This window comes from Amphibalanus amphitrite, unplaced genomic scaffold (genome assembly GCF_019059575.1).
Source record: "Amphibalanus amphitrite isolate SeventyFive unplaced genomic scaffold, NRLGWU_Aamphi_draft 001761F_arrow, whole genome shotgun sequence".
Taxonomy (NCBI): Eukaryota; Metazoa; Arthropoda; class Thecostraca; order Balanomorpha; family Balanidae; genus Amphibalanus; species Amphibalanus amphitrite.
This window is the reverse complement of record NW_024883254.1, coordinates 103707-114002: the sequence shown is the minus strand read 5'-3', so window position 1 is coordinate 114002 and position 10296 is coordinate 103707. Positions and strand designations below refer to the sequence as shown.

General features: G+C 50.5%; 1 protein-coding gene across 1 annotated transcript; it reads left to right on the top strand.

The window, feature by feature from the left end:
* The first annotated feature begins 8126 nt into the window (after positions 1 to 8126).
* On the top strand, positions 8127 to 9977 carry LOC122375033 (UPF0193 protein EVG1 homolog). Its single transcript, XM_043354178.1, has one exon. The coding sequence runs from the start codon at positions 8975 to 8977 to the stop codon at positions 9608 to 9610; it is 636 nt and encodes a 211-aa protein (XP_043210113.1). The 5' UTR covers positions 8127 to 8974; the 3' UTR covers positions 9611 to 9977.
* The last annotated feature ends 319 nt before the right edge of the window (positions 9978 to 10296 follow it).

Here is a 10296-nt window from a genome sequence, read left to right as displayed (position 1 = left end):
GACTCAGACAGACGGGTCCGCCGCCGACGCGCATGCGCTCTGCTGTCGCGACCGCAGGTGAGGCTGGGCTGTGGCGAGCTCACGGTCGTCCCAGGTGTGGGGGAGGGGTGTAAGGGGGCTAGGTGCGCCGGGCCGGTCCAGCAGCGACAGCGGTAGACGGCGGCTGAGGAGAGGAACGATAGTATCATTCACTGGCCACAGAGCTAAGACAACAAGTTTCTGTAACGCCAGGCATTTTAGACTCTTGTAACGCCAGGCATTTTAGACTCTGTGTCATATGAGAATGTGTGAGCTAATTCTCAAACTAAACATGCTTTATACTGCTTACTGGAAGACAGAACCCCCAAAGCCAATGTGCTCTGTCGCCTAGGCGAAAAAAGGATGATTATAGAATTAGAATGCCAATGGAATAAGGGCAGCTTGATAGGCCGGCCAAAGGTCAGTGCTCATTATGAACGTGTCCGAGCTCAGCACTAGCAGTCTAGCCGACCAGGTGTTAATTAGCCCATCAGCGCCGGCTGACTGGTTGGGCCCTCCGTTCCGACGATGACTCTATCCACCGTTAGTAGTCCGTGACTTGTCCGCACGACTGCCTCGGCCCTCCTTCCACCGCGCCGCTGGCGGACGGCGACCATCGAGACTGGACGGCAGATGTGACAGCCAGCCTGTTGACGGTTCACCAGCCCAGCAACCCAGACCGCCCACAGGGCTCCAAATACTGGAGAAGTGATGTGGTGATCGACGTGAGGTCAGGGATTCAATGTGTATCCATATGCGGCCGTGAGGACATGTGTCGGCTGATCTGTAGAATACTGAGTCTCTGAGCAGCTCCAGTTTGCTGATCAGGCTGCTGTCTATTTGTCACCCTTTGACATGTCAGCTGATCACCTGACGTCCTGACACGTCGGTCGATTGAAGGGTCTGGTGACAGGTCGACTGTCTGTCGATGAGAATGTTGTATGTTTGTCACGTGGTGACACCCGATCAGACGCTCCATGGGGAGCCATCGGTCTCAGTGCTCTCTCCAGTCGGCTCCGAACAGGCCACATCACTCACCGGTGACCGGGGCAGCGGGCTGACTGATCGCTGACACAGGTAGACATATGTCACACAGCTGATGTCAACGGGTGTCAACATCCCATTGATCACGGGAGGAATAATGCATGTTGATCATGGCGGCATGACTGTTGAATGACAGCTCAAGCTGTCACGGAAGGGTAGATTTTGTTTGGCAGAATAATGCATGTGTTTGCAATTTAATTTTTATTATGAAGCCGACGATCATGCATAAAGACATGAACTCAGAAGACGCCCAGCGTTCCCTTATTCCAGCACGGCAAAAGGCTCATGTGCGAGACAAATTAGCACCAATCTGACACGCTCAAAGGGACATTTAGCTACGCAGGCAGGCGCCATCCTGTCGCAGTGGGAGCCATTTGTCATCGGCGTTTGTTCGAGGTACCCTGCGAACTAACAGCGCTGGACCGAGACAAAAGACGGCACCGAGCGGGTCGGCACTCCCGGCGCCCCGCCGACCGTTTGGTCTGCTCGCGCCCGGCGCCGCGCCGGCTGCCCGGCCGGCGGCTCACCCCTTTACCCCTTTTTATTGGCGCCGCCAATATTTGCCGCCGGCCTCCGGTGACGAATTAATGAGCCGCTGCGCCAGATTAGGGGAGCGCACCGCGCCACGGAACCCCGCCGAGTCGTCTTTATTAAAACCGCGTATTGATTTATGGCGCCTATATTGCAGTCGGTAAACGCTGCTCCTAGTCGGCTTTGTATGCATGCATCCCCCATTGTGTTACGTTTATTTTCTGCGATGATTGGCCCTTGTTTGATGTACGTTTGCCGAACTGCTCAGCGAGCAGTAATTGCGTCGATTTAAGATGACAAAAGGATCCGGGTCGTTGCAACTGAAATCGCACAAGGCTCTATTCAGGAGGAAAACCGTTCATATTTTTGTCTTTATGCTTCATGTTCTTGCATTTAGAAACATTTATAAGAAACAACACCAAAATATAGATTTATCAACCACGTGATTTAAAGTACCCAATTGCCGCAATCGATTTGGCCGCCTACAAATGTTGAGCATGAAATGAAAATAGCCCCAAAGCTGCAGCACATAAACAATAAATACCTAGGTATTGGTGCTGTTAGGTCACATAGGCACAAGAAAGTTGTTCGTCGACTAGTCACCAAGGTCCTCCGCCCTCTATCACAGTCATTCTGTCACAGAGGGTCATTCAGTCTGTCTATTGTTCCGTATAGCTGTCGTCACAGCGGACAGCCAACCGGCGCTGTCCCTAGCTTCGCGTGCGCGTGCCCGCAGCGGCCGGCCCTCTGAGCTGCCGTCAGCGCCGTGGGTGGTTCCCTCAGCTGCCGTGTAGCGGTGTGGGCGGTGTGAACTGGCCGACGGGCGGTCATTACAGACAGGTGGTGACGGTCCATCCGGCTGCGCGGCCTTCCGCGGCGGCCACCAAGCGTGCCGCGACGGAACTCAGACAACCGCGCTGGGGCGGACACGGCATAGACAATTTGGACACGGCTGACAACGGACAGGGCTGACAGCAGACAGCAAACACCGACAGTCTGAGGACAATCCAGTCAGGTGGACACAAGACATGTCTGAGGAGACACGGGAGACAGCGTGACATATGCAGACAGTGGGCACGTGGTAGATAGCGTAATATAAGACAGTCTGAGGGAAACGTAGCATCGGGGACGGCGGGCAGCGAACCCCAACAGTCCACTCTGCTTCAGTCTGTCGTGCTGTCAGTGTGCCAAACAGTGCATTGGTGTCAGCAGAGTACCTCCGCCCGCGGCCCAGACAACGGGCCGCCCAGGTTTAGAAGACAGTCGCACACTGGGCCAGCGGCCCGGAAAAGCGCTAGAAATTATTTATGATTGAATTGTTGATCTCAGTGACAAGCAAACATGCTTAAAAAAAGAAGTGCGGCTGCTTAAAGGTAGTGTGCCACCTTTGAAAAATTTCCCATTTTATTTTTCCTAGGATAAGAAGCTTCTATTTTTACCTAATATCGCAAAAAAATCAAAAATGGGCCTGGAATAGTGCCTTTTTCGCCTAAAAGTTTTTCGGTTTTTAGATATGTATAACAACTGTAGTGGGCTCACCTGCAAACAGGCGTCGGGCAACAATCGCGAATGCGGCGCACTTGTGACAATAAGCAAAGGTCATTATAGTGTTACGACCATACGACGTACGGGAATGAGTTATCAGCTGTCTAATCGTAGACAACACAATGTCGAGCCTTAACCCGGCAGTTGCTGGGGTATTTCGCCACCCACCGTTTGCTGGGGGGGGGGGGGGGCGTTAAACGCCCCCAGCCGATAACTCGAGAACCAATAGGCGCAGCGAAACGCACTAGGCGGCAAACGAAAGAGCGCGACGAGACGCTTCAGATGAGTACTTTAAAGTTGAATTTTGAGGTCACGGGTCGGGTCAAGGTCAGGTCAAACACCTAAAATCGGGCTTTCAGTAGCATGGACTTCAGGACTTCGCAATGGGCGCCTCTCGCCATAAACTCTGTCAAAACGGTGCACAATCCATCTTATAAGGCCTACAAGAGTGTCAGCTCCATGTAGGGGTCAGTCAAGCATAGGTCAGGGTCAAGGTCAGGTCAACCGGGTAGGCACATATCCCCGAAAATCAAAACTGATATTCGCAGCCTGTGACACATGTTTTACAGGTAATTTGGGGCGTAGAACACGATGGTGACATTCATTTTATCATATGTGTACGTGTTTGGCTCAAAAAGTTCAATTTAAGAAATTCATGTATCATGGTCGTGAAGTAGTCACGAAAAATTGCCAAGATTCAGTTCAAGATTATGGAAAATGCGGAACGATAATCAATAATCGAAGATAGCCATTTGATTGATCATGGTATTGGCAGTCTAATGGCGTTTACGGCATGTCTGTATGTCTATTTTGTGATTTTATATGATTTTTTGAACAAATGCCGTTTTTGGTCGAAAACTCAGAAATCATGACGTCACTAAAACCTCGATATCTCAAAAATTTTCCGACCGATTTTTTTGAAAGTTTGTTACAATAAACTTCAATCAATTCCCTACAGGTACCCAAAATTTGGCGCGCCTGCGGCGCGCCGTTTTTATGCTATGGCCCGGCGAAAAAAGTGGGGGCGTTTAACGCCCCCCCCCCCCAGCAACTCGCGGGTTAAACTGTAAGCCCGTATTGTATTGTTTCTTTTATTTGGCTGTCGAACATTATTTATGGTTTGAAATATGATTTTATGTAAAATAATTGATATGAAAAAGCCGTCTTATAAGTTATGACCCCATTTCACCACACGCAAGTGGCAGAAATGACAATGATCAGCTGACGCATTTTTCTTGGCCGAAGTCAGAGCGCTCGGCCCGACGCACCACGCGTATTTGGAAATTCCGACCTCGACGAGCATCAGAAGCCACCTAACAGACGTGTTCGAAACCGCAGGAGATGATGATGAACGGGTTTATCGAAACTTGATTGGATGAGCATATCGGTAATAGCGATTTCAGTGTGTGCATTTATTGTTCATAGTGGTGTGAAATGTGGTTGGGGTACGACCGACAACCCGTCGGGGCGAATTTCGCACTGGGGTACTCAAAATTTGAAGAATTTAAGACGTTTCCATGAGTTTTGAAGGTATGGATAAGTTCTAAAAATCCGGTTCTCCTTATCTGGGCCATTAACTCCATACGGTCCAAGAAAGCTGGCACACTACCTTTAACCCTCGCCGGGCCTATTGTCGGAACCCCCCCCCCCCCTCGGCAGGACGATGGGGTACGACCCCTGTTGGTATGACCCCTTTTCGCCGTTTCGCCCCTAATAGAGCTAGAGCCTCGCGGAAAAAACAAGCGTGTGCGCCGTTGTAAGACGGAACGATTGATACCCGATTTTAAGGTCCCAGGTCAACTGGTAACCTCTGAGGTCAAGTCAAAAAGTCCGAGGTAGGGTTTGGTTTTTGGCAAATAATTTCGCAAAAAAATGGCCGCAGAGCAGCGATTTTGGCACCGTCGTGTTCGCCTGGCTCAGGCGCGTCGAATGATATGCTTTTTGTTCGGGTGAGGTCAACTTAAGGTGTTGACCTCGAGTCAAGGTCAGGTCAGAGCCCATCAGGCCACGAACTTATCGAAGGAGGTCGTATCGCATATCATTCGATTCGGGAGGTCTTCCCGAGTCCATTGGTGGCTTTCCCGAGTCGCTGGCTTAATTTGATTACGAGTTATTGACGAGAAACCCCTATGACCCTAGTGACGTCATAAATGACGTCACGGAAGGTCAAAAATGCACAAGTAAAGCATCGGATCTTGTAAAGAGTGCATGAAATCACGATACCGTGTGCTTGAGATAGTTTGAGATCATTCCATGCGCAAAAACAACAGTTTTCTTATTTCCCCATTTACTTTTAATGGTGAGGTCACGTGACCTCGAAGTGTAGCAGGCATTGGCAAAAACTGCGAGTATGGCATGACAGATAGATGATTAGTGGTTTGTATGGCACGGCCATTTTTAGCGGCTCGAAATAACATTTCTCAAAAAGTCTAACTAAAGAGCAATTTGTTGTTGATTGTCACTGACTTGTGTTTGGGGGTTAGTACTGACTGAATTATTGACTTTGGCCCAAAAATTTTGACAGCATTGTGTGCGTTGATCAATTCTGAGCTCAGGGACATATATTTTATTCGATTATAAGCATTGGTTTTTCATAAATTTCAGCACTTTAAAGAGCGCCGGGCCGTCAGTAGAGCGGCGAGGTGACAATTGCCCCTACATCATGTGGTTTACTGGCGCATATCTCGAAAAGTAGCAGGGAAAAGCAGCAAAGCACCTATATGAAACGAAAGATGAGTAATCAGAGGCTAATATAAGATGTTCATTTTCAGCCGCTCGAAATAACGTTTTTATAAAAGTATATTTAAAAATTTAGATATGATTTTTATTTAGGTCTTGCAGCTGCTTGCAAAAAGCTAGCTTATCTTGCAGAAAAGCGATGCAATATGTAAGAATGTTGCTGGCACAGTGAACAACAGTGCCCTGAACTAGTCTGACAGAAAATTTCGTTCAAAACGACGATTGGCCAACTAATAAATTACCACTAAAGATCATCATTAGAATCGGTAAATGTAGTGGCCACTAGAGAGTCTAAATTGTCTTGTGTTTGGTGACAACTGACGACCTGAATTTTGACCTTAGAGGAAAACTGGCATCGGAATCGTATTCTTCGATCAATTTGGGATTTAATGATACATATTTTGTTCATATTGCGGACAGTCAGTTTGGAGGAATTTCTAGCGCTTTTCAGGGCTGCCGGCCTACAGTGAGTCGGTGGGGGAGGGGCCATTACCTGCACCCCGGCCCGACTGCCGCCGGAGTTTAGGTAAAAAAGCCGAGACACCAGACGGTGGCCGTCGGAGGTCGGCAATTACTCGGGAGGGGGAGGAGCAACCCCTTCAGCACTGCAGCGGACGGGTACAACAATGGAGTCGTCACGGAGACATGGAACGATCTCCTCCCCCTCCCCGCAGCCTGGAGCACAGCCTGGAGACGGTGACTCAAACACACACCTGAAAGTCTCGGTATCCACGACGGGCCCATCGCATCACAATGCTGTATGTAACTCAATACCGTCTCACACCTCGGCGCCTTCTCCCCGCCAGTAAATAAAGCACAGCTATCGGGTCATCATCGAATTGGAGATAAGGTCTTGCTAGGCCCTAGAGTGTTACATCGAAGACAAAACTATAATATACATAATTACACTCGCTGTACTGTTCTGCGTAAGTACGTATAGTCGACTACAGAATGATGTTCCACTTTTTACAAGCAATTATTTGCCTGGAGTGGTAGGCTGTGCCGCATCACACGGACTGAGTTCACAAATTATAGCTTAGTCCCAATGCTCACAATCGACATGCTTAATTGCGTGATAAACGGCACAATTTAGCGCTCCGGTCAACTGATAGCTTCTGAGGAGTGGAACATCATTCTGTAGTCGACTATACATAGCAGATGTCAGGGCTTGCAGAGGCTTCTGCATTGCTATCTAGTGCATGCTCTGTCATAATGTTGTGGCTATGCGCGATGTCTGACTCGACCATATCAGGTGCGTTCATACACCGCAAAATGTATAACGTCACCGCCGGTAGAGTGAGGTCATTAATTACCGACGGCGATGGACTATCACCGACAGCAGCCAGCCCGTCCGGCTCATTTTTGTACATACTTCATGCGTGAGCGACAGTCGTAACTTGGTCGTAACCGTCTAAATGTTAACGTAAAATGCAGACCCATCGGCGTGGCGGTGGCGTGTTGTTGAGAATAGGACGGCACAGACGGACGAACCCACAGTAAGGTTAGGACTTAGGATATAATACCAAATGCCGACGGCATCGCTCAGCACTCGGCAGAGATCTTTCACCTGTGCTTCAAGTTGAGTTTAGCAGTGAAGCTGAGTCGCTGACGTTGGAAAGCTCTGAGCTTATCGTAAGTCTGTCTGAATCTCAGCATATGTATTTGCATCGCTTGGTGTATTTGATTTAACAGGAGTAGGTACTGAAAGCGCGCTCGATCAGGGTAGGCGTCAATCGACCTGCGACTGAGTGCGATAGTGTCCGGAGTCCAGTGTCAAGTGCCACGCCTGCTTTGTCCCTCCCTCTAGTCACGACAGGCGACAGGGGACGGGGACGGCGGCCGTCCGTGTCGACCTGACGCTGGGACAAAGAGACAGCGACGGCCGATGGCTGGCCCTGATAGACGGCCGATCACACAGCCCGCACGAACCTCGCCACCAGCCTAAATGGAAACTAATTAATGCGGTGTCCTCATTAATACTGCATTATCGGCTCCTTGTGACACGGCGGAGTGCGGACTGGAGAGTTCGCCGACCGACGGCGACTTGCAGTAGCAGCCGTCACGTTCATTTTGCAAAATGCATTTAATGCAATTAAATGTCGCCACGTCGCCAGGGCCTGTTTTGCAGGATTGGCCCGGCGCCAGTCTTCGATCTGGCATGAGATACGGGGGGACATCGATACTTTGGTCACTCGCAACAAAAAGACGGTGTTTTGATTTCTCTTGTGTGGTTTTGGTTTCTCACGTTCAGTACAGATAAAGTACGAAAAAACGACCGTGTTCGTCAATACCCATTAGCCGAGCGGACGCTCAACTTCGAGACCAGCGTTATGTTAAAGGGAGTGTAAGTGCCTCGTAGGTACTGCTGTAACCAGTCAGCATGCTGTCAATTAGGTGTCTTAAAGCAATCTTGGTAGAACAGGCGAAGCTAAAATACCTTTACTCCTATGGACTATGGAGGTATAAAGTGGGCTCCAACTTTGAACTTATGGCATTCATTTAAAACTTTATATGATCGCAGACAAAGAAACACGGTAACTGTAAAATGAATATGCAACTTTCAAATCACCTTTTCACTTATTTCGAGCAGCTGGCTTTGAGCCGGAGTGACATCCATACTGACGTCATATATCGAGCGGAGCCGGAGGTAAACGCCCGTTTCCATAGAAACGAGTTTGTTTGATCAGTTGATCGCACGCCTTTATCGCCTTGCGCACGCCCGTTGGTGCATGGGTGCATGGCACATTTGGGCTGAGTGTGCGCTGGGCTGTTAAGCTTCAAGAGCCACCTTCCGTATAGGTATTGAAACAAGAAGAGGACGCCTTTATTTTGCGCAACAGCACCGTATACGAGTTGAGGCCAAGTGAGTTCGTCGATGTGATGTGCCCCGTTGTGAAATGGCCAGAGTGTCGGACATCGCTGTCTCGGCCCAGATCATGAGGTCGTATCAACTGTAACGAGCGACGCCAAGAAGTTTCACCAATTTGCTGCATCGAAACTGCTGATCGCTGTGAATTCGTGCTATCTGCAAAGCGTCAAGTGTTAACCGAGGCGCAGACAGAACCGTCTACCTGCTGCGATCTTCTCACCGTTCAAGATGGCTGGTCCACCACCCCGCTCCATTGATGCCGGCATCTTCAACGTGGCCCGGCCGTCTTACAGCGCCTCCACGCTGCAGCTGGTGAAGCTGCTCATGGAGGAGACCAGAGTGCCCAAGCAGCAGCAGCGTCTATTTGAGCAGTCCCTGCGGTCGGGACAGCCGCTGCCAGCACCGGCCCGGCGCGGACCCAGAGGCGGTCGCCGTCCCGTCGCTGTATCCGTCTGCAAAACAGACAATGGAGGCGGCCGAAGGACCCGAGACACCATCACACGACTGGAGAACGAGCACGGCTCGCCACCGGCGTACCGGCCACGACCCGGCCGCGACCGGGACGCCGAGCGCGAGCGGCTGGCCTACGTGATGACCCACGGCCGCCAGCAGCCGGGCGAGGACATGTCGCCGTCGGAGGAGCCGGAGAGGACACCTCCTCAGGAGGACCGCTTCGAGGAGCTCTGGCAGGAGGTGGAGGAGCGACGTCAGTTCCTGGCGGAGATGCGTCAGCTGGGTCGAGGTGAACAGTACGAGCCCATCATTCGTGGCGAGGTGGCGCGACTGGTGCAGGAGATGGAGGAGCTTCAGAAACAGGAAGCCAACGGCGACGGACAGCAGGGTAGAGGGAGCGGAAATGAGTGATATTGTGTTCGGCGTGGCTCTGCTAAGGCCAGCTATGGACTGGAAACAACGAGACTCAACTCAGGAGAAAGCCAGTAGGGCAGTGGTGATGCGGTGGTGTATGAAAGCCGGAGACTGACGGATGACAGTCGGTGATAGTGTAGAAGTGGTGCATGACATGACGTGGTCACGAGAGGAGAGGAAGCTAGTGGCAAAGTTTGATGATCGTCGTTATCGTCGATGATCCCACATCGACGATGTCTTGGGCTTTGAGGTCAGGAGGAGCCATAACAGACATGGATGGCGACTGTGACGGACTTCTCGATTGCTTTGGTCTTCAGTCTGCTGAATGCTGACATAAATTACGCATGATTGCTATGCAACGTTACCGATAGCATTTGCTTCCAAAACAAGGGACTATTACCGATAATTCAGCAAATGTCTATAAAACATGAATAGTAGTGCGGCTCACCAGTTTGGAGACAGCAGGTGGCCTCCAAACCATGACGATGACTTTGGCAGTAGGTCGTTCCCGGGTCTCACTCTGGACCCAAAGCTGAGCTCTGATTGACGCGGTGTCACAAGAGAACCAGCCCCGTGTCTGGAGCTGAGTGGCCCGTCCGGTCCACGAGGTTGGACTTGGGGATAAGCCGTTCATAGGCTGATGTCATGTCTATTCGTCATTGCATTGCTGATAACAACGTGCT

Coding starts and splice junctions, on each gene's coding strand:
- LOC122375033 (XM_043354178.1), top strand. CDS start 8,975: ATGGCTGGTCCACCACCCCGCTCCATTGATGCCGGCATCTTCAACGTG.